Source organism: Psammomys obesus, unplaced genomic scaffold, assembly GCF_907164565.1.
Source record: "Psammomys obesus unplaced genomic scaffold, mPsaObe1.curated_primary_1811, whole genome shotgun sequence".
Taxonomy (NCBI): Eukaryota; Metazoa; Chordata; class Mammalia; order Rodentia; family Muridae; genus Psammomys; species Psammomys obesus.
Genome location: NW_026595981.1, coordinates 22,435,503 through 22,458,987, shown reverse-complemented (window position 1 = coordinate 22,458,987; position 23,485 = coordinate 22,435,503). Strand labels below are relative to the sequence as shown.

General features: G+C 54.1%; 1 protein-coding gene across 1 annotated transcript; it reads right to left on the bottom strand.

Annotated features, from left to right (window-relative positions):
- Window positions 1-619: 619 nt before the first annotated feature.
- Window positions 620-23,094, bottom strand: Stard3 (StAR related lipid transfer domain containing 3). Its single transcript, XM_055620400.1, has 15 exons — window positions 22,991-23,094; window positions 9,146-9,406; window positions 6,483-6,560; window positions 6,057-6,134; window positions 5,882-5,935; window positions 5,268-5,385; window positions 4,988-5,086; window positions 4,722-4,777; window positions 4,295-4,387; window positions 3,614-3,676; window positions 3,403-3,498; window positions 3,015-3,094; window positions 2,833-2,937; window positions 1,760-1,853; window positions 620-1,323 (listed from the first exon to the last, which is right to left on the bottom strand). Exons 2-15 carry the CDS (start codon window positions 9,353-9,355, stop codon window positions 1,219-1,221), a joined length of 1,329 nt encoding a protein of 442 aa, XP_055476375.1. The 5' UTR covers window positions 9,356-9,406; window positions 22,991-23,094; the 3' UTR covers window positions 620-1,218.
- Window positions 23,095-23,485: the final 391 nt, after the last annotated feature.

The window sequence follows — 23,485 nt, the reverse complement described above, 5'->3', positions numbered from 1 at the left end:
ACCTAGCCAGGAACAAGAAAAACCCGCCCGGCTCCAAGCTCACAGATTCCTTCACAGGCCTGAATAGAGGGAGGGACAAAGAGAGAGGGGGCCTGGCTGGTCCTGGAACTCAGGCTTCAAGCTGCTGTGGTGAGGACAGTATGGATACAGGGCCAAGCTGAGCCTTGTAGAATCAGGGTCTGTGTCTGGGGCGCTATAGGCACCTCCGTAACCCTGAAGCCAAGGGGCCACTTACAGGCCTGCTGTGCTTCTGTGGGCCTGTCTCCCCGGGCCGCAGCATGAGGCTGCGGACTTGAGGCCTGTGACTATCTCAGTAGAACCTTTCAGGAAACTGCCAGAAACTGCTCGCCGTGGGCTCTGCGTCAGGGTGAGAGGCTGGCTGGTGTTTCTGTCAAAGACTACAAGGCTCAGCCCAGCAGTGAGGATCAGGCCAAGGCCCTACAGCAGGCAAAGCTTTTTGTTTATTTGTCTGAATTTATTTTATTGTGGGACAGGGTCTACCTTTGTAGCCGTGGCTGTTCTGAAACTTGCCATGTAGACCAAGCCAGCCTCAAGCTCAGAGATCTACCCGCCTTTGCCTCCCAAGTACTGAGATTAAAGGCATGCACCACCACACCCAGCATTTTTATTTTTTATTTGAATTTTTTAATCGGCTCAAATTATTACAAAGATCCCCAAGGAGGCCTTGGGAGAGGGGAAGGACGTGGAGAGGTGGAGAGGCGGCGCTGTCCCTCGTCACCACACCTGCCCTTACACCCCACAATGTGTATGGAAGAGGGTCACAGACCCTTTCACTAATGGTACAAAACCACCTTGGCAGTTGGAATGGACAGCTTCGTCAACTTCACACTGGCAATGGGCTGTCCCCCTGCCCCACCCAAGTCCAGGTCCTCTGTGGGCAGGTCTGAGATCCCCACAGAGGCACGGGGGAGAGTCTCCTCCTCCAGAACCCAGGGGCTTTGTGCCAACAAGGCAAGACAGTCTAGGCTCCTTCAGTCTAGGGCAACCCTGAGACCAGGTACTCCGCCCCACAACTGCTCAGGAACCTGTTCCCGGGCAGTATGGCTCAGAGGGAGGCTACAACCAGGGAAGGAGGTGCCACCCGCTGTTTAGCACACAGCCCTTCCTGAGCAGCAGGACACCCAAACAGTTCTGCTTTCCCGGCTCCAGAGGCTATGGCGACAGAACCCTGGCCTGCAGGGTGGCGTGGGAGCATGGTCACGCTCGGGCCCCCAACTCTCCAATGCGCTGCCGCAGGTGAAAGGCAAATTCAAACATGGTGGCTGCAAGGCTCTGGTGGATAAGGTACCTAGGCAGGCGGCCCTAGGGAAGGGAGGAAGAAGTCACACCAGCGCTAGCCCCCAGCAGGGTCTCCCTTTAGCAGCCCACACTAGTAGGGTACCCTGGGCCAGAGACAGACGTAGCTCTGGAATCTCCCTGCTAACCCCCCCCCCCCCGCCGCTTTGTCCCTAGAGGGAGGAACACGTTGTCCCCACATCTTGGCACTAGCCATAGACACAGACACAGGTTGGGGTGGGCTGGCAGCCAGCCATCCCTCCTGGGGCCTTAGGAATCAGAAATAAGAAAGGGGGTCACGTGCTTCCCAATTCAAGGCCAGAAGGCTATCTGGACCTCGCCAGCAATCCAGTAAAGGAGACTGAAAGTGGGGATCCCTGCGTACCGCAGAGAGCAGCCAAGGTCACAAGGCAGCAGGACTCCATTCCACGGGGCCCGCTGCTGCTCCCTGCCATGCCCTCACCTTGAGATCCGTGTTAAGAATCCAGATGAAGGTGCACACTCGGGGGTTGCTGGCTGACCTGAGCACAACGAAGCCTCCGGGACCATTCTCTCCCCTGAGAAGAGGAGGACCACAGGGGAGGGTTGATGAACAGAGCAGGTCCCCCAGCTGTCCCCACCCCATTCTTGGCCCAGCTGGACTGTGCTACGGAAGGGGCACAGATGACATTCGAGGAACTACCTCCCTGCCTCAGTATGGCTCAGAGCTGGTGCTAGGGACCAGCTGGTGCTAGCGGCAGGACCCGCTCTCTACCCAACCCTGTGACACTCAAGTCTGCCGACCTCGGCCTACACTCGCTCCACGGTGGCAGGGCGCTCACCATTTTCCCAGCCCTTATCCCCTCTGTGCAGACACGTGAAGGGAGCTGTAACTGTGAGACAGCTGCCTAGGGTGGCACTTTTCACCTCCTCCCCACCCCCACAACATCATGGCCTCCAGAAGAGGGCGCCCCCTCTGGAGGCAGCTGGCCCACAGGCTGCTGTTCACCTCCGATGGCCTTTTTGCTGAGCACAGAGGACACAAGGCTGCCCATCCCCTACAAGGCCAGCATAGCCAAGACATGGCCCTGATCTCAAGTTCTTGAAAAGTGTTCCACTGGAGCCACCTCTTGGGAAACATAAGAACTACTTGGCACCCCAGTGCTAAAGTCTGGATCAGACAGGAGGGAGGCTAGTGTACCCTTCCACTCTACCAGCAAAAACAAAGGAACCTAAATTCCATTCCCCCTCCATTCACACAGATGAGGAAGAAGAGTCAGTGGGGGCGTGGAAGGGGACCGGGAAAGGGGACTTTGGTTTCCCAAGGCGGAAGGGTAAAACCCCCAAAAACTCAGAACCCAGCACCAACTGCTGCTGGTTCCTCGGCCCATTCCTGGGCCCCTCCCAGCCAGCTGCCCGCTACACAACCCCCCTCCAGCCTCGGTGATGGTGGTACGGCTCCAGGCAGCATGATCGGCAGGGTTAGGGCTGGGCTGGGCAGGGCCTGGTGGGCAGGGGCTGGGGCAGGGTGAACAGGTTGAGGGAGGCTACACTCACCGGACATACTTGTGCGTGGGGGGCCTGGCGAGGTGTGTGGTGGCGATGCCAGACGACAGGTAGCGGTCTCTGCGGCGCTCGATGCGCCGGACATTCACAAAGTCCCTGGGGGAGAGGGCGGGTTGCAACGCATGCCCCGAGGGTGGGAGGTCTGGCTGAGAGGGGGGGACCTGGGCGCTCACCTGGGGGACACAACACCGCCTGCAGCCCCGGATGACACGTCATAGGAGACGAGGGTGTTGTCCTCCACCCGCTGGAGTATCTGAAGGCCAAGCAGGGAGGGGCTGAGGCACAGGGGACAGGCCCACATTGCCCCAGCACCTCAGGGACTCCGACTAGCCTCGTCCCTGCCGGGACACTGCACTAAGAGCCGCGGCCACCTGCAGGCCCAGGCTGCGTAGGAGGTAAGCACACTGAGTCCTCTGGCCTCTCGGCCTTCTCCAAGGGAATTGAAGCGGCACCCATTTTCCAGAGAGAAGCTAGGTCCCCTGGAGGAGAATGGGCACGAGAAGCTATGACTGGGCCCTGATCCGTGTGGGCAGAGGTGGCGGGCAGGCCTGGGTGGCTCACCTGGCAGGCGGTCACGGTCTTGTTCCATAGCACCATCTTCTCAGGCTGCAGGATTACTTCCTGGTACACCAGCTCAGCAGGACAGGGCAGGAAGGTCTGTAGGAGGGGTCAGGGCTGGGTGAGGCCAGAAAAGCGACCCCCTTGGGTTGAGGGATCTGGCAGGAGCATCTCAGACAGGGGAGGTGTCTCTGGGACCCCCTTCCCTACTCACCTTCAAGATGAAGGTCTTGCCATGGAAGGGAACTTCAATGGTGTATACAGTGTCCCCATACTCCTGTGGCAAGGACAGAGGGTGACCGGTTTTGGGTGGGTGGGAGAGTCTTTTAGTACAGGAACATGTGACGGGCAAGGTAGGAAACTCCAGAGTCTGGGGACATCTGAGCAGCCGTGAGAACAAGGTGGTTCTGGCAAGCGGGACCACGTGCAGAGATCAGCTCTGCGCTCACGTTGAAAGGCAGGAGCTCAGCTGTGACTGCAACCATGACAAACCGGAGCCACGGCTCCAAGCTGCCAAGGGCTGCCAGAGGAACTGGCCAGCAAGGACCTGGGCACGCTTCCCTGCTTCCCCTGCTCTCTGCAATCTTTTTAGATAATGTTGTTTTGATCATGCAACAAAACACCACACACGGGACACAGGCTGGCTTCTCAGAACCTGGATCCCAGGGGCCAAATGGCAGGGAGGAGAGGCCTGGGCTGTGGAAGACGGGGAGACAAGAGTCCAGTCCAGCTTGGCCTCCTGCTAAATGGCTGACCCCAGGCTATGGTTAGCTCCACCACCTCCCTGGGGCAGAGATATGGTTCCAGTGTACTCAGCCCTGGGGTTCGCTTCTCGGGGCTCAGAAGAAAGGGTCGGAGACTCCCACCACAGGCAGGTGGGGCAGGGGCTCCTTACATTGCTCCTCTCGAACTTCCAGTTCTCCTCTTGGGCCAAGATCTGGTCCACCACTGCGGTGGCTTCCCTCCCCTGCTGGATGTACTCCCGCTCCTGGCCAGGGCAACAGAAAGGGCTCAGCCTGCAGCCTGGGCCCTCTGTGCTCCAAGCCCGCTCTTTCTTCACACATTCCACAACCCTTCCGGAGACCAGCCCAGCTGGATGTGGGGTCCAGGTTGCTGTCCCTGGCCCTGCATAATTTCTGTAGCCTGAGGGACTGGCTGCTGTTCCCGTGTCCTTAGGCATGGGGGAGGTCAGTGGGCCTGACCAGCCACGCACTAGCTGGCACTCAGGCCAAGGTCTACCCTCTGCAGGGAAACCTGTCCAGCCTGGCAGGGCCCAGCACTGACCCATTCCAAGGGTGGGGTGGAGGTGGGCAGAGAAATACCTGGGCAGAGAAACTTTTCTTCCCAGTGACTTCCTCATCTGATTCATTGTCAGACCCTGTGGAAAACAAGATGACAATGGCAAAGGGTAGGAAGCGAGAGTAGGAGGTGGTGGGGTTCACAGATGAGTGAGTGCAAGAATGTGGGGGCTTAAAGTGTGTGGGAGAGGGGTGCTGGCTTTCCCCAGGGAGCCTGAGAGAAGGAACAGAAAGAACAGACCCAGCCTACCTGGTTCCCACACAACTCCTCCCTACCCAGCAGCTCTCACCTGCAAAGGATTCTGGGGGAGAGTAGAACTGGCCTTCAGACAAAGCACCAGAGAACAGCAAGGGTCCACGGGCAACAGCAGCCTGGGCAGCAAGATACCCTGAGGACAGAGACATGGGCAGCCGTTATTCCAGACCAAGGGTCCCCAATCTCATCCTTGGGCTCAGGGAGACAGCTAGGAGGGCAGATGGCTCGAACTAAGGCACCTCTTGGAGCTGAGAGGATTTTCTCAGAACCCCCCCCCCCCCCCCCCCCCCCAGACCCTGACCCCTAGCACTCACATCTATCCTCTTCAGCCTCCTGGGGTAGGACTTTGAAATCAAGGAACCAGGTCTCCAGCCAGGCCAGGACAAATGAGACAATGGGGAGCAGGTAGCCGAAAGCCCCTTTGCTGAGCAGCTGAGACAGGAGGAGAACACTGAATTCCATGGCAGGAGATTACCCTAAGCCTAGCGCCCCTTCCTGAAGTCACCAGCTCTGGCTAGACAGGCTATCTATACCCTATCTGATACCAGCTGCTTAGGGGCCAGCTATGGCACACGCCTCTAAGATGGATTATGTGTGTGGCAGAGAGAACTGGCGGAGTGCTTGCCTGAGAGGTACAGAGCTCTGGGTTCTATTCCCAGCACTTTATAAGCCAGTGAACTGGCACATCATGCCTGTGACCCCCAAACTGGGGCAGCAGAGGTAGGAGGATCAGAAGTGCATGGTAACCACCGTATGAAATCCCATTTTGATGAAGAAGAGAGCCATGTGTGGTGGTAAGGTAAGAGAAGAGGGGAGACAGGGAGTGAGGAAGGGCGGGGACAGAGAACAGATGCCCCAGACCTTCCGGGAGAGAGGCCCACCCTCACGCTAGATGCCTATCAGACCAGGTAGATCCTGAGCCACTGACCTGAGAGAGGATGACCTTGACAATGAGGAATGCACTGGACACCAGTGTGGTGACCTGCGGGGCAAAAAGCAGGACGAGAGGGAAGGCGGAGGCTCGGGAGTGTGTCCTCCCCACACAGCTCTCACACCAGCCCTGACCAGGGAAGGCCTTGGGGTTGCCTTGGGTGGCGTCTTACCGCAATCACCCACCAGTGCTGGAGCCGCAGCACGGCATAGCCCAGGAGCAGCCCGGAGAAGCGGAAGAAAGCCAGAACCTGGTGTGGAGAGGGGAGGCACTGTGACCTCAGAGGCTGGCCGGCCATCTGGCTTCCCCAGAGCTGCTGCACCGCACCCTTCCACTCCTGGGTACCCACCCCTCGGGTGACAACCGTGGCTCAGTGCTTCCTTGGCATAACCTTTGTGTAAACTTCTGCTCAGAAGTTCTATCTCCCTGCCCCTGCCGTGGGCTCTCTGAAGGTGGGGCCCCATTTAGCAGCTTCCTGAAGACTGGGTGCTGCCGGAGGATGACCTGATCCTCCCCTACCGGACTGGATGTGGGATGTAGAGGGAGAACCCTGTCAAAGGTGCTTCCCTGTGCTCTCTCGGAGCCTGGGGTCACTCACGAAGATGTCGAAGAAGGAGCTCTGAAAGCTGTAGTGGATGATCTCCTGCTCCAGGTTTCTCCGGATGCCAGTGTTGGTCTGCAGAGGAAGACAGGAAGGGCTCTGAGGACGGGACTGACCTGAAGGCCGCCCCTCCTCCAAGGATGGCCAGGAGCCCATGCTGAGGGTATCCGGAGGAGAGTTAGAAATAACAAGCCACCACCCAAGAGGGCCCCTGAAGTAACAAGGGAACTGAGCCAGCAGCCCAAGACCTCAGGCACCGGTTTGATTCCTCAAGGACCCAGGCAGCCCACACAGGCCAAACTGAGTTTCGAGTATACTACCCAAGAAGGTACAGGCCTGGGGGCCCAGGCAGAGCTCGTGAATGGGTCCTGGAGACCGTCTCTTCTATAATGTTATTTCTTTCAGCACTCTGGTTCTCTGTGTTGCCAGCCACCATCCACGTGGGGTGAGGGGGGCCGGGTGGGTATCGGTGTCAGACAGGGCCCCAGGTGGCCAATCAATCAATTAGGTTTGTGCTTAATGAGTGAGATCCATCACAGTGCTGCTGCTGCTGTCGTGCCTCGAGAAACCAGCAGCCAGCGGGAACAGCCAGCCCATCAGAGCTCGCTCCTGTCCCTGCCCAGCCCACCACGGATTTTTACTGAGACCCTTAACACCTTGGCTCAGACTCTAATGTCCAGGGATCTGAGAGACGAGGGAATCTGGACAGATTCCAAGAGCGAGGCTGTATCCCGACTCTTCAGAGGGGGTGGGAAGGCTAGCCCCTGGGGAGAAGAGAGGATTTTGGTAATGGATCCCAAAAAGACCCTTAATGATCCGCTAGGCCGGGGGCTTCCTCCTCTGGGCAGGTCATGTAAATTTTGGACTTTGTTTGCTACAGGGTCTCATTTAAAAGCTCAGGCTGCCTTCCGGCCCTGTGGGCAGACAAGGATGACTTTGAAATCCTAGTCTCTCCTGTGCTAGGATAACAGGTGTGTGTCACACCCAGCGTGGGGGGCACTTGTTACAAGCTGAGGTCACTGAGCTTGGAACTTGGGGCAAGCCATAGTTAGGAGCCCTTAGAAAGCTCCTAAGCGGGGCAAGCCAGAAGCTCCGTTAGTAAAGGGGGATGCTGCCTGATGATGTAAACACGACAATCTATGTTTGACCCCTCAGCACACATGAAGATGGAAAAAGAGAGCTGACTCTGTAAGGCATGTGCTCCCCAACCTTCTCTCACTCTCCCTTCAGGATGAGAAAATAAAACAGAAAGCCCAAAATTAAGAATATTTTCAGCTGGGCACAGTGACACACTCCTGTAATATGAGTACTCAAGAGGCTGAGGTAAGCAAGTCCCTGGTTCAAAGGCAGCCTAGGCTAGTCATGAACCCTGTCTCAAAAAGATACTTTCTTCTCCCTTTGTCTGCCTTGTGAAACACCACATTGACTCGACTGAGAGCTAAATCCAGTATTCTGAGACTTTCTTGCATCTGAGTGCAGTTTGTTTGCGGGTTAGGTTCTGTTACTTCACATGAGTTCTCAAGGATGCTCAGTGCTCCCAGCTGTCAGCCAAAAGATTTTCAAAAGCAAAATTACCAACAGCTCCCCAGTTCCTCTCTGGTTATAAAATACGTATTGAATTAGGGGTGTGGGTGAGATGTAGGGTTGCTTGGATGCTAGCTGGGACCGTGAAAAGGAAGATGCCCAGGACCTCAGAAGCTCGGCCCTTTATCGGTGAGATGATGGCTGGTGCCCCATCACCCCAAGGGTACCAGTTCATCTCAGATACCCAAGGGCAATCACCCACCTCACCCCACCTGCCTCACCCCTCCAGCTCAACATAACCGGAGCCAAAGTTACTTCCTGTCCATCTTGCTGCTAACTAACCCCTTTCCCTCTTATGTCAAGGAAGGCCAATCCTGGGACTTGAAAAAAGGGCCTTTACCAACTATAACTCTGACAGTGAGCCCACACTTCAGACAGAAAATGCAGGCGGCCTTGGGGTACTGAGATACCATAGCAGAGAGGAAATCGAAGCTGGGACACCCTGCCTGAGGGCCCTTGACTTTGTGAGTGCTGAGGCTCAGAAAGATTGGGCCCAAGGGTGGGCCAAGCCTTCTGGGGTTGTGGATGCTGCACTGTGAGACAGCTTCATCTCCAGGCAACCAGGCAGCCTTCCCCAAAACCAGGGCCACCAACCAGGAACTGGAAGTCTTCACTCACTCCAGTGTATCCTCTGCTTTTAGTATAGCTCCTGGGACACAGCAGGGTCTCAGGGCATGTTTGTTGAATAAATGAGTGAACTTGAGCCAGAGAGCAAAGTAAGGCAGAGAGAAGGCAAAAATGTCCCCAGCTCAGCTGGAGGTGATTCTCCTATTTGCAGAGTTCCCACTAGGGGGCAGTATGGTGAAGAGGCTTAAGCACGCAGCCCAGGAGTTGGAGAGCTTGCTCAACTAGGCTCCTTCAGGTTCTTGCTGAGGAGCCTAAGACAAATGACAACCCCAACCCCACCCCGATCCCCTACCCTGGGCCCCACATCACTCTCTATGGGGAAGGCAACTACAGCTATTCTTATTTCCCATCCTTCACTTAACCCAGACAGTCAAGCCCATGGCTGCGGCAACCTTCCCACGTGGCAAGCGGGTGGGTCTGCCTCCCCAGCTTTGTGGGCCCCCACTCACATTGAGCTCGATGATCCAGAGGAGGGAGATGAAGAGCAGGTCGAAGGTGACAAAGAGGCAGAAGGTGCGGCGGACGTCAGAGATGGCCCTGCGCTTCTCCGGAGGTGGTGAGGCGAAGCTCTGGCTGTGCGACAGTGAGGTGCCCAGGGAGGCCAGGGCTGGCAGGCTGCGTTCCAAGTCACAGGCCAGCTCACCGGGCAGCTTGCTCATCCTGGTGGGTCCCCACGTTGAAGTGGGGACAATGGGGGCTCAGCGGCGGGACTGGGGGAATAGGTAAATGGCTGTCAGGGTCCTGGCGGTCCCTGGAAATCCACCCTTTGCCATACCATCCCTAGGTACCCTATTTATTCTACAACATCTCTGGGCTCCCCGTCCTACACCTGACCCACAGCTCTGCTCAAATCCCCTCACGCACCAGGCTCCAAGCATCTCCCTTGCTCTACGCTGAAGCCTGGAGGTTCTGGGATCCCCGAGCAGGGCACTTACTAGCCTGTGAATCTTAGGGATACGGCCTGTTCCTGCACAGACTGAGGCTCAGCCTCTGGTCCTGTCAACAGCCTTTGGCCTGCCTCCGCCCCCACCCTGGGGAGAAGAGGGCCCCAGGCTCTGTTCTTTGTTTTCACAGCACAAAGCCACATTCCCTCCCAGCAGTCAGCCTGGCCCCTCCACCCCTAATCCATGGCAACTGGGAGGGACTCCTGGAGCAGTGTCGCAGTGCCCCTGGACAGCAGACATCTCGGTCCCTTCCCTCTGGCTCGAACAACCCAGCCTAGTCCCAGCTACTAGCAGCTCTTCATTTTCAACAACACTTTCTTCAGAAGGCAGCTGGGGGAAGCTTCCAAAGCAGGAACCTGCCGTTCCCCCACCTACTGCCTTCCCTCAGCTCCCCAAGCCCTGGCAGAGGGGTGAGGTGGGCACGCTGCCAACTTCTTCTAATGAGGCGACACTTAGATCCCAACTTATCGCAGGCCCTTGGCCCTTCAGTCAGGTCCCTCCATGTGGCAGCCCCGTCCAGCCTCTGACCCTTGACCCTGGCCTTCCTGCTGTCTGGAACATTCTTCCCCATCCCCAAGGCTCTGCCCACAGAGTGACCATTCCCAGCCCCCAGTCAAAGCGAGGCGCTTCTCACTACTTTGCTTTCTTCAGTGAGCTCACTGCTACCTGAAATCTCATTTTTATACTCTACCCTTCCTCCCATTGGGCGGTGTCCTGCAAGGGCTTTGACTGACTTGGTCACTGCTGTCTCCCGTGAGCCTGGCACCATGAGTGGCACACAGCAGGTGCTTCATGACTGACTGCTGGGTAAATGGACACTCCAGTGTAGTCTGATTTATTTTGTGTACCTGGCCCTTTAGAGGATACCCAGTTGACCCTAAGACTTTCAGCCGCCTTTTGGACTTCTGGGAACAAGAGAGGATATTAAAGCAAAAAGCCAGCCGGCACAGGCTCAGGGAGGTTGAGCAGGATTGGAGTAGGGACAGAGAAGACAGTTGGTGCAGCAAGAAAGGAGACTGAGTAGGGCTAGAGACAGGGAGGCAGCTGATGCAGGAAAGAGACTGAGCAGAGTGAGAAGGTAACAGTTGAGCCAGGAGAAGTTGAGCTGAGCCAGAGAAGATAAGCTAGGAGAACCCACACAAAGTAGAGAAGGAAAAAAAGGACAAAGAGCTACACTCCAGAAGGTCTCCTGGCCCTCAGCCCCATGATGCACAGCAGGGAGAATTGGGGCAAAAAATGAGAGGAGAAGCCTGTCGCTACCGGGACTAATCCACAGTTGCCGCCCAGGGTCTGCATGGCCGTGTTCACGCCCAAGCAGGACAGGATGGCTCTTCACACAGGCGAGACATCCAAGGCACTGGGAGGAGTGGATTTATCTAGCCCTGAATATCGTGTGCAATTGCAGTGAACTCAAGAGACAGAGTGAAGTTGAGTCCTTGGTGCCATGCAGGCTCCATGTCAAAGGTCCCTGCTGCACGTATCTGCTGAACTACAAGGGACGCTGTGCCCTGGGTGAGAGAAGGGAAGGCCTGTCAGGAGGCAGACAGCGGCCAGCTCCAGCATGAGTCAACACAGCAGCGTCGTGGGGGGAGTCCTAGGTACCTGTCCCTGATTCCCAGAGGCAGGGTGGAACCAGCCTCCTTTCTATCTGTTGGTGTTGACTCTGTTAAACCTCGTCTCCATCTGCCACCTTCCAGGTCTTTAACCTACCAAGTCCTAAAGGAGATCTAGCAGAAGGTCCATCCCCCTGCCTCTAAGCAAACCCTGCACATAGAGGCACACAGACTGTTCTCAGCAGAAAACCCAAGCCACCTCCCAGCCCTAAGGACTGCCCCGTACATGATCACCTAGGGAGTACTGAGGGGAAGCTGAGCTTAGCTCCAGAAGATGGGGCTGTGACAGGCCGGGGGACTCCCCACATCCATCAGCGGCTTGATGCCAGACTGCACACTCAGCACATCTCTCAGTGTGTCTGTGCCCCATCTCCAGGGCTGGTGACATTTCCTGTGTCCTCCTCAAACGTCTCCCTTTCTCCCTTCATCACCAACATGCTCTTTCACAAAGTGACTTTCTACCTGTATGTAAGACAATCTCATCTGTAGTCCAGAGCGGCTTAGAAGCCACCTTCCTTTTCTTTCTTTCTTTTATCTCTCTCCTAGATGTTTGCTTGTTTGTTTGAAGGGCAGGGTCTCATGCAGCCTATGGAGCCTTGGACAGCCATGAACTTCCAATCCTGCTGCCACCTCCTGAGAGCTGGGAATAAAGTATGTGCCACTATGCCGCTGGCTTATGCTGGGGACTGAACCCAAGGTTTATTGCATGCTGGGCACAAACACTCTGTCAACTGAGCTATACCCTCACCCCAGCTTGTATAAGAGAGAAATCTGAATCTGGGCACAAGAGCACAAGCCTGTAATCCCACCATTCTGGGAGGCAGAGGCAGACATATCACTGTGAGTTCAAGGCCAGCCTGGTTTACAAAGTGAGTCCAGGGCAGCCAAGGCTACACAGACAAACCCTGTCTTGAAAAAAAAAAAAAAAACAAAACAAACAAAAGACAGAGAGAGAGAGAGAGAGAGAGAGAGAGAGAGAGAGAGGGAAATTTGAGCTGTGTAGAGTGAATTCAAAGCCAGCCTGGGCTACACAGTGATATTCAGCCTCCCCTCCACCTGCTGCACAAAAACCCAAACCCAAAACAAACTCCCTGTAAGAATTTGGGGTGAAGATGCAGCCCAGAAAAGGAGCCCCTGGCTAGCATGTGCAAGACCCTTATCTTGGACAGAGTTCAACCTCTGGTGTAACAAAAAAAAAAAAAAAAAGGAAAGAAAAAGAAGAAAACAAAACAACAGATTTTTAAAAATAGAAGTATCGTGTCCTCCCAGAATCTAGAAGTCTCAAATCAAGGTGCCAGCAGAGCTGTCTGAAGTGTTTGGCTCCCCTGCCTCTGGCAGTGCCCAGCAATCTGCCATTTCTTGGCTTGAGCTCCCCAGCTCACACAGTGCTCTCCCTGCGTCTGTCATCTTATAAGGACACTAGTCACACAGAACCAGTCTTATTGGGTTAGGGGCCCGCTTGCTCCTAAGTGATTGTACCTCATCTATCGTGGCCCCATTTCCGGATAAGGTCACACCCTGAGGAACAGGGGTGGTAGGACTTCAATACGTCCCCTCTCAGGGACGCACCACAATCCATAGCCATTTCGGATTTTTAAACTATTACTGCGATGTGTACGGGTGTTTGGCCTGCATGTGTGTCTGTGTATCACATGCATGTCTGGTGCCCATGGAGGAGGGAAGAGGATGTCAGATCCCTTGGAACTGAGGTTGTGAGATGCCATGTGGGTTCCGGGAATTGAACCCAGGTCCTCCCAGTGGGAATCTGTTCTCTCCTACCATATGGGTCCCCGGGAACTGAACTCAGGCCGTCAGGCTTGGCAGTGGGCACCTTTATCCACTGAGCCATCTCACCGGCCCTGTTTTGTGTTTAGAGACGAGGGTTCGTGTATCCCAGGGCTTGTCTTGAACTCTGTTTGTAGCTAAGGCTGCCTTTGAATTTCTGCTCCTCTTGCTGTCACCTGCTGGACTAGTGGTGTGTGCCACCACACGAGTATGTGGTGCTGAGGGCAGAGGGCAAGCTACACAAGCACTCTGCAGTTGCCAGAGCCTGACACTCCAGCTTTACAAAGGGCTTCTTCATGTGCTTATAGAACTGATTGATACATTTTGTTTGCCTGTTTGTTTTGTTTTTCAAAACACTGTTTCTTTGTGTAGTCCTGACTGTCCTGGGACTCTGTGGACCAGGCTGGCCTTGAACTCACAGAGATGTGCCTACCTCTGCCTTCCGAGCACTGCCTGGCAGAGGCGGCAGATCTCCCTATGTAGGCCAGGCTGACCTCAAACTCAAACTCCAGTCATGCCTCCTGAGAGCGGGATTAACAGTTAAGTCACACTCTTGGTACTCTATTTATAGTCCCTCCTCTGTACTGGGGATCAGACACAGGGCTGTGTGTGCGCCGTGCAGCCGAGCCCCAGCCCCAGCACTGCGGCTGACAGCTGAGGTACATCTTACTGAATCCACGTCCTATGAGCAAACATTTATATTTGTAGCTACCAGAAACACCACGCTGAATGACATAGTATGCGGTCACGTTGTCGGGCGTGTGGCATCCAGACAGATTCCCTAGAAGCAGCACCGCGGGGTCACCCTGCATGCGTGGTTTGGTTAGGCGCTGCCAGATTCCCTTGGCAGCAACGCATGAGAATGCCTGTTTGCCCACAGCCCACAGGAAATACTGTCATCCATGTCTGCCTGGGCCTTCATCTCCATTTAGCTCCCATTCAGGAGCCCCTCTCTGCACCTCCAAACATCTTTGTGCCTCTCTCTTTCTCGCCCATGTTTTATCTCTCCATTCCCACCCCAACCTCCTTTCCTCCCTGGCTTTCCCATCCCTCCCTGGGCACAAGATTTGGGTGGCAGCAGCTTGGGTGTGAGACACACTTAGAGCAGCAACCGTCCTGACACTCACACCCAGACATCCTTGTGGAGGCGAGAGACCCGGATGGGGCTGAGAGCAGAGGTGGGGGGGGGGGGGGGGGGCTCTGGGAGAGCTGAAGATGCAAGTGTGTGGGAGGCTTAAAGAATGGCTGAGGCGAGGCTGGCCAAGAGCCACCCTCCTCACAAAAGCAGCTCCAAGTCCACAGAGAGCCGAAGCGCTGGTCCCCAGGAGACCACAGCTGACTCTGAGCCGCGGTGACAGGGACTATTTACAAACTTCTGTTTCTAAGCAAGAGAAACTTAAAAAAACAAAAACAAAAACAAAACAAAAAAAAAAAAACCCAACAAATAGAACTTCATCGGAATCCGTAGATAAAAGAGCTAAAAACCAGATTTCTGGTAGCCAGGTGTAGCTCAGGGGTAGAGGACACACTTAGCATGCACAAGGCTCTATCCTCAAACCACAAAACCCAACAATCTGTCTGCTGTGGGCAGCGGCTGTGGTAAGGACCCACATACCAGCCTCTCCGGTCCCAGCATCACCCTGGAGGCCTGGGACACAGCAGGAAGCTCAGGTCATTCGGGTGACGTCAAAAGGCCTTTGGCAGCCAGACCAGCTGCTCGCAGTAGAACACCTTGATCTGGACCTGACCCCAAGGAGTTCCCCAAGCCCTTGTTCAGCCCAGAGGTCAGAGGCTGGTAGCCACCAGACCGGCCCGCTGGAGGCTGAAATGAGGCCCTGGGAGCAGCAGGCCACCCCCAAGCCCACTGCCTGCTGTCACGGGCCCCACCTAACCGCCTTCTGAGGTGTCAGGAGGGGAACCGGCGCATGTGGCAAGAAAAAGCAGTCCCGCCTGGGACGGCTGCAGACTTGATAGCTGTGTGCTCATGGAAGTGGAGCTGTGAAGGTTTGAGTGGGTGGGAAGGGGGAAGGAGGCAGGAGGGTGGGAGGGGATCAAAAGTTCTGCCACCCACGGCTGGAAGAGGGAGAGGCGGGGGATGGGCAGGGCGGATGTACGAGCACAGCCGTTCAGGTCCCAAGGCACAAGGCACGGGTCGCTGCCACCTCAAGGCCCCACAGCTCTAGGACATGCTGGCAGAAGGCCACCTTGCAGTGGGGATGCTGAGTTGGGGAACAGACTCTGGAGGTGGTAAATACAGGGAAGCAGCTGGGTGGTAAAGCACAACTGCCTCGTGGACCCAGCCCCAGCCCCGTAAACTAAAGAAGTGGAATGGAGCTGAGGACAGAGTTCAAAGCCTGGCCTGCCCTCTCCCCAGCCCTGTGATCTGGGGCAAAGCAGAACCTTCCTGAGACTTGGTCTCCTCCGCTCCATCATGTTAATTTTCCACAGTGCTGGGGATGTACGCCAGAGTCTTACAGGTTGAGCGAGGACTCTGTCTGATGAACCATACCCACAGCTGTCTCATGTACCTCAGGCTGGACTGAAATGTGTAGCCAAGAACAGCAGTGAACTTCTGATCCTCCTGCTTCCACCTTCCAAGCGCTGGGATTGCAGGTGAGTGTGACCTGTTCACGCAGTGCGGGGACTAAACTCAGGGCTTCACGCATGCCGCGTAGGCATGCTGGAACTGAGCTGCATTCCTAGCCCTAAGCTGTTTGGTTTTCTTTAGTTTGGTTTATTTTCTGTACGTGGGTGTTTTGCCTGCATGTATGTCTGTGTACCACATGTGTGCCTGATGCTTCAGAAGCCAGAAGAGGGTGTCGGATGCCCCGGAACTGGAGTTATAGATGTTTGTAAACCTCCCTGCAGGTGCTAGGACTTGAACTCAGGTCCTCTTGAAAAGCAGTCCATGCTCTTAACTGCTGAGCTACTACATCTCCAGCCCCTACTAAGATGTAACTTTCAAAAAAGCACTCATTTCATTATTTATGTGGATGTGTTTATGGATGTATGTGCTTGCACATGGGTACCCTTGAAGGCCAAAAGACACTGGTGGATTTCAAAGCTGGACTTACAGGCAGTTTATTTTGGTTTTGGGTTTTTGGGGTTTTTTTGGTTGTTTTTCGGTTTTGGTTTGGTTTGGTTTGGTTTGGTTTCCTGAGACAAGGCTTCTCTCTGTATAGCCCTGGCTGTCCTGGAACTTACTCGTAGACCAGGCTGACCCCTCACTTAGAGATCCACCTGCCTCTGCCTCCTGAGTGCTGGGATTAAAGGTTTACACAACCGCACCTTGGTAAGTTACAGGCCATTTTGAGCCACCAATACTGGAAACCGAATGAAGTCCATGCTTCTTAAAGAGCAGCAAAGGTTCTTAACTGCTGAGGCATTTCTCTCCAGGCCACAAGATTTTATATGTATATTTAGCACACCTGGACTACACACTTGAAAGTGTTAAATTGGCAAATTTTATGTTACACACTTTATCTCACACACCGACTCTTCTCTTTCCCCATACCCACCCCCAAGTGTTGCAGCTTAGCTTCTACAAATATGGAGGCTTTAAAATTCTTACCTCACAGCGATGCTGTGTGTACAAGCGTCGGAGGGACGGGGGTCGAGGGTTTGGTCAGGGGCTGAGGGGCAGGCATAGCAGATAAAAGGGAAAAAGAGCTTAGCCGTGGTGTGCGGAGATCATGCTCACTCCAGGGACAGTTGGTAAGAGACACTCTGAAGGGCCTGGGTTCAAAGTTGAACTCTACAACCAACATGCCACGTGGCACAGAGCAAGAACCCCCAACCCCTCATTCCGGTCATGCAGAAGACCAAGTTACTCCAGCTCCAGGCAAAGGCAGATTCCCAGGCAAAGGTAGGGGCAAAAGCTGGGGTCTGTCCTGGCTCCCTGTGGAGGACCTTAAGGAGTGTGCCAGGTTCTTTAGCACTGACCCTTCCTGTCACCCTTCCACGCAGACTGAGGAAGCAGAGGGGAAAGCCCCAACTGTGAAAACTGGGCGCTAAGGTTGCAGGGGCACAGACAGGGTTTTTATAGCTCTCTTCCCCAGGCCAGGGCCAGAGGCCCCAAGCCACCCACCTGCAGCTCCATAGCCTGTGGACTACAGCTCCAAGAGGGCACATACTGCCCACTTGGGTGTGTGCCCTGACTATTGTGAAGACTGGCTAAGCCTCTGCTATTGTACCTGCTATGCTAATTGCATCTGCAGACTGGGGGTACTTGTCTTGACCTTGACTGTCAGCACAAGGGGACAGAAGTGCCTGGAACAGTGGACTCTTCAAGAATTCCAGATACTTCCTGAGGACAGACAGGCAGTCCACCTCAGGATGTGTGACCTCTGTGGTTGCTATGGGGGACTTGACCTTAGCACAAAGTGAGGGAGTCAGAGAAGCCAGGTGAAAAACGGGCGGCAAGCCAGGAGAAGGACCAATTGGCCTCTCACCTTCCTGAGCTCTTCGCTCCCTGAGTCACTCTTCCTCTTCTGTAGAATGGGACAAACATCAGCACCTTCCTGGCCCTGCAGAGATGGCTCAAGGAGGAAGCGATACGAACATCCCTGACTACCCGCCTCTTCTGCAGAGAAAGAATTCATGCATTGTCTCTGGGACAGGACTGGGTACCGGGTGAAGCATCCCCAAGGATGCCCTGGTTAAAAGTGAGTAAGCAGCTGGGTTGGAGCCAGACTTTGGGTACAAAAGACAGCAGCCCTGGCCTGTGTCCTGCTGCAACCACATAAGCAACAAACTCAGACGGTAGCGGCCCTCGGTGCCACTCATTCATTCATTCATTCATTCATTCATTCATTCATTCATTCACTTATCACATACCAGGAGACACAAGGATAATCCCCCAAGAAGTACGAGACTGCCTTCCAAAAGCTGCCCCCTGCTTCCTTATAGAAGAGCATGGCTGCCCCGCCCCAGGCGTCTTTCCACTGAGCTGAGACCTGTTACACAACAGGCTTCACTAGCCCCCAACAAGCTCATCAGCCATCCAGCCTTCACCTGGGGAGCCCAGGGCACTCTCACCATATCAAAACCACCAACAAAACCTTGGGCTTGTCCTTTCAAATCTAGTCAGTATCTACTCTCTTTTTTTAGGCCCTCCATGTCACCGTGCCTCAGCCATCTCTCACAGCTCTAGCTCCTTCCTTCCTCCTCGTCCTTGACCTCCTCGTCTGTCTACCTTAAGCCAGTAACCACAGGAACGCTGTTAGGCCAGACAACATCTCTCCCGTCTTCTAGTGGCTTGCAGTGCAAACAGAGTAAAGGCCAAAGTCCCCACTATGCCCACGGCACCCCCACCTTACCCCCCCAACTCTCCACTTCGGCCACATTGGTCCCTCCCTGACACTGGAGACACCAACTCTGTTCCAACCCCAGGCATCTTTCACAGCTGCCCCCCTGCTCCACCGTGGTTTCTAGGGAAGCAGCTCCACAGAGAGCACTTTCCTAAGCCCGTATTTAAGCTCCATCCTCTTTGCTTTCTTTCTTCTTGGTCACAGCACTTGTTACTTGTGCTTCCCGCCATCTTCTCACACTGGGAGCTACACTCCACGAGGAAAGCGGGAAGTCCCTCACCTTGCCCACTGCGCCCGGAGGAGCACATCGTGAAATGTGTGGAGGGTGATACACAGACCTCTCTCCCCGGAGTGCTCTGGGCTGCACACGGTCACTCGTGCCCAGCCCTCAAAGTAACCTTCCCGAAACTGGATCTTACCCATCCCGCATCCTGCCCTGCTCAGGGCCCAGGCAGCTCCTCCACAACCAATGGAGGAACTGATTTCCCAAGCACTTGTGGGCGGGGTGGGGGGGTGCTCTATGAAAATGCAAGGAAAAGACCCCAGGTGAGTTAAATCCCCCAGAGGAACAGTAAGAAGGAAGAAAGGACCTGGCACTCTTCTCTAGACATGGGGTCTAGTACCTGACCCCCACAAGCCCCAAACCCCATGACCGAGGGCTGCTCCCGAGCACGGTAGAGCAGGCTCCCCACTTCCTCATTCCAGAACCACCTCCTCTACTGCCAGAGAACTCCTGTAACTCTCAGCCAAAGTTCTCCTCTACCGTCTGGGTTCTTCTGACCTCACGACTCCAGGTCAGTGCCACCCTTACCCCATGGCTAGACCTGAGCCTTGGCTGTCCAGGCCACAGTGACAAGCCACAGGCTATGTACTAAGTAAGCTGTTCTACAGATGTGTGCAGTCTGCTGGGAACTGGAGAGGGGGAGCAGGTCTGGGGTCAGCACTGAAGCTGACCCTCCTTGCCCAAGTGACGATCAGAGAGTAGCTACCTAATGGAGTTTGAATAAATGAATAAATTCCCCCTGCGTGGTACCTGTACTTAATGAATGACAGCTCCCCCTACTCATTCCTTACCACGGGGTGCAGGGCTGGGGCCAGGCACACACAGTAGGCCACTGTGCCCACACCAAAGGTCCACCTGGCCTGCTGGCTGGACAGGACTCTGCTTCGGGAAGCTTAGCAGGGATGGCTTTCCTGTTCAGTGCCTCCTACCCTCAGCCCAGACACAACTGACCTAGAGTTCCCTAATCAGACACCCACAGAGGGCATGGAGAGGCCCATGGCCACGAGGAAACGGAAGCTTGAGGGGAGCAGGACATACATGATTGCAAACCCAAAGTAGCTTCCATTTCCCCTTTCCTTCAGGGCAAGCAGAAAGAGGAGAGTTTCGCCAGCACAGGAACTAGCCACTCCTTTCTAGACAAGGTTTCTGCCCACACAGTAACTGGAAAGCCCAACCTCAAGTGTCAGATCTGCTCGGCCACCCCCGTCCCCCTATCCCGCCCTGCCAGCATGCCCCTAGCTCAGAGACTCCATGATCTCTAGCTGGCTCAGGGACTGGTGAGTCAGACTCCACTCCATTCTTGAAAGATGCTGGGTGAAAACTGAGGCTGAGGAAGTCAAGTTCCCAAAGTCAAATTTGAAAGGGCCAGTGTCTTAGAGAGCTGTCAGCTTTCTCAAAATAAGGGCCTGACCACAGAGGCTCCTCCCAGGCCCAACTCTCACCAGACAAAAGCCTACATTTGCCTCACTGCAGCTAGAAAACATCAGAGGGACACACAACTGGCAAAATGGCATACGCACATGTACAGAGATACATACAAACAAAACACTCATGCACATAAAATAAAGAAATTAAAAATGTTTTTTAAAAAAAGTGCCCGGCAGTGGTGGCAAACACCTTTGATCCCAGCACTGGAGAAGCAGAGGCAGGTGGATCTCTACGGGAGCAAAGGTCAGCCTGGTCTACAGTAGAGCAAGTTCTAGAACAGCCAGGACTATACAGAGAAACCCTATCTTAGAAAACAAAAAAAAAAAAAAAAAAAAAAACCAAAAAAAAAACAAAAAAACAAAAGTTGGGTGTGGTTGCACACAGGCTTTTAATCCCAGCACTCTGGGAGGCAGAGGCATGAGGATCTCTGAGTTCAAGACCAGCCTGGTCTACAGAGCATCTACAGAACATCTGTGGACTAGGACAGACAGGGGCTACACAGATAAACTTATTTCAAAAAACAAAACAATTTTTTTCTTATAAAAAAAAAAAAAGCAGTAACAAAGGTCCAGATATTGGTCTAAGGCAGAGCCTGGCCCAAAAGTATCCAAAATGACCACAAACACCAATATTCTAGACACCCCCACGGTCTCCTAAGGAGATACTTTGTCACAGCCAATCATGGGAAAGAACCACTCCTTTCTCTTTCACTATGGTCTCTACACCCCTAGTAAACTCACCCTTCATTCTCAGCATATTTGAAAAGCAGCCTCTGGGCTTTCTCGCCCTCGGGTTTTCAGAAGTCTTTGTATAGTCCTCTGGATAGAGAGGAATGCTTACCATGTCTATTCACCCACTGTTTTCCAGAACAGACTGACTCAGGACTGGTCTGGGTCTTTTCTGTTTGTTTTCTTCAGTGCTAAAACTGGAGCCCAGGGTATCATGAAGGCTTGGGAAATGTTCTACTACTGAACTACCTCTCCAGATAACTGTTTCTGTTTTTTTCAAGATAGGGTTTCTCTGTGTAGCCCTGGCTGTCCTGAAACTCACTGTGTAGATCAGGCTAGCCTCAAACTCAAGAGATCTTCCTGCCTCTGCCTCCCAAGTGCTGGGATTAAAGACATGCGCCGCCACCAACACCTGTTGCCCAGCTTTTTTTATTTTCCCCTTTAGCAGTGCTAGAAATGAAACCCAAAAGCCTGGATCTTCTTCACCCCTGAATCTTTACTCAATAAATTCAAATCCTGTTCCCAGTGAGTCTACAGTTTCATTTAGGACCCAAGGACACAATGAGAGGCAAGCCATACCAATCACCCTCAAGCAGCTTATGAAATGAAAAGGCATAGCCAGTGAGCTAGAGTGTTCTTATAGAAGTCATGTTAACTAATGTGTGTTTATTAGGCACTCATAGGCCTGGTAGTTTTATGCGTACGCTACTTCATTTATTCTCACAATTCTACAAGTTAGACACATCACTATCTCCATTTTCCAAATGAGGACAGGGAGGTACTGACTTCATCAAGGTCTCAAAACAAGATCAGAACCCAAGGAGGCTGGTGCACAGGTCTATATCCTCAGCCACGGTGTTCAGAGGTGTTCAGAGGACACAGAGAGACATCCAGCCTTTGGGGTGGAGGTGGGTATTGTAGAGATGGTGCTGTCTGAGCAGGGCGCTGAAGGACAAGTTAGAAAGAGGCCCAGCAGATCGGAGAGGAAAAGAGGCACTGATGCATGCAAAGGCATGGAGACATGAAAGACCCTTTGTGAGCGAGCCACACCCTACAGAACCTCATGGTTGAAAGTCACACAGAACAATATGATCATCCAGCACTCCTCCAAATCGTTCTGGGGATTCAGCCTTTCCCCACAGGCAACGGAAAGCAAGCAAAGGGGCCAACTTCAAGCAAGCAACACAATCAAACTCGTGATCTAAAAGTTTGCCAAGAGCTAGAGTTTGGAGACTGGGCTGCGAGCAGTTAGGGCTGCGAGCAGTTAGGACTGTGATCAGTTAGGACTGCAAGCTGCCAGGAATGGTGAGAACCCAGAAACCTGTCGGCAAGGGTGGTGACACAGAAGGTTCACGGAGTTAGCTATTCCCTCTGAGCAAACTGAGGGTAAAGGACGTAAGGCAATTCAGGAGTTTTTCTCTGGGATACAAGAGCGGAAAAATGAATGGACAGCTCAGGTTTGAAACAGGGGAACTCCTTCTGAAGTGCAGCTGTCCCACAGGCAGCTTGACAGCCAGCTAATTTGGAGCGCCAGGAAAGGGATGTGCTGGCAGCGTCGATCTGGATGGTCAGTGGACGTGGACCTGAAGCTACAACAGTGGATGAGACCATCCAAGATCACCGCACAGAGAAGCAGGTTGGGCCAGAGAGAATGAAAAGCGGTTCACGAGGAAAAATCAGGAAATACAGGGGAGTCAAAGGGTGAGAGCATGACAGGAATGCGAGCCAACGGTAAGAGGCACTTCTGAGAAATCAAAACTTTGAAGGGCCTTTCTAAAATCATTAGGAAGCTATGCGTGGATGTTTCCAACGGAAGTTGGAGGAAACAGCGAGCAGCAGAGATGCAGACTATTGGAAAGTATGTTTTCCTCCTCGTGATTCTGACCCTTTCCCACACTCAACCACTGCCCCATGATGCTCAGATACCGACTCCTCGCCTCTCCTCTTACTATAAAGAGGAAGACTTAGGAAAGGGACCATAGGCGCCCTCCCGGGCCTTCCTGGGTGGGTAAGAACGAAGATACCCACTCCCCAACCGTGCAAGCAGAGCACCAGGGAGAGGAAGGGGGCGGAACCCGGAGCGCGAGGGGCGTGAGAGGGGCCGGACCGAACGAAAGACGGACACCGGGCAGGGAAGCAGGATCCGTCGGCTAGAGACAGCTCTCGTACCACCACCCGGTCCCAGCGACCGCTGCAGGACCCACCTGCTTCATGTCACCACGGGTCCCACTCTTCCTGCCTCAGCCGCAGTCCCGCTCCACGGCCCAGCCAACTCCTCAGAGCGGAAGGAAATCTCCCAGCGGCGCTACTTCCGCCGCTGAGCCCGCCCCCAAAGGCAAACCGGGAATCATGTGGCCCTGAAGCTCCGCCCCAGTCCCCGCCTCTCCTCACCCCGAGCCTCAGAGACAAGAGCCGGAAGGCGAGACTTAGCTAGACTGTTTAAAAGCGGGGAAGAACTCCAGAGTGTCATGGTTATTAGACCATACAGGCCTGTGGAGTAAAAGGGAACTGTATGAAGGGTGATATGTGGGCAAAGATCCCTTGGAGAAGTAATTTTTTTTTATTTTTGAGACAAAGTCTCAGGTTGGCCTTGAACCAGGGATCCTCTTTCTTCAGCCTTCCAAATGCCTAGATTACAGACTTCACCACCACACCCATCACACTTTTAAAGGACTTTTGTTCTCCCTTGGTTTTTAACC

What these genes read in the sequence shown, in the direction of transcription:
- Stard3 (XM_055620400.1), bottom strand. Translation starts at nt 9,355, where the DNA reads ATGAGCAAGCTGCCCGGTGAGCTGGCCTGTGACTTGGAACGCAGCCTG. An exon ending in GGAAGTTCGAGAGGAGCAAT is followed by an intron (nt 3,677 to 4,294) that starts GTAAGGAGCCCC and finishes TCCTTGCCACAG; the next exon opens with GAGTATGGGGACACTGTATA. An exon ending in GCAAGACCTTCATCTTGAAG is followed by an intron (nt 3,499 to 3,613) that starts GTGAGTAGGGAA and finishes CCCCTCCTACAG; the next exon opens with ACCTTCCTGCCCTGTCCTGC.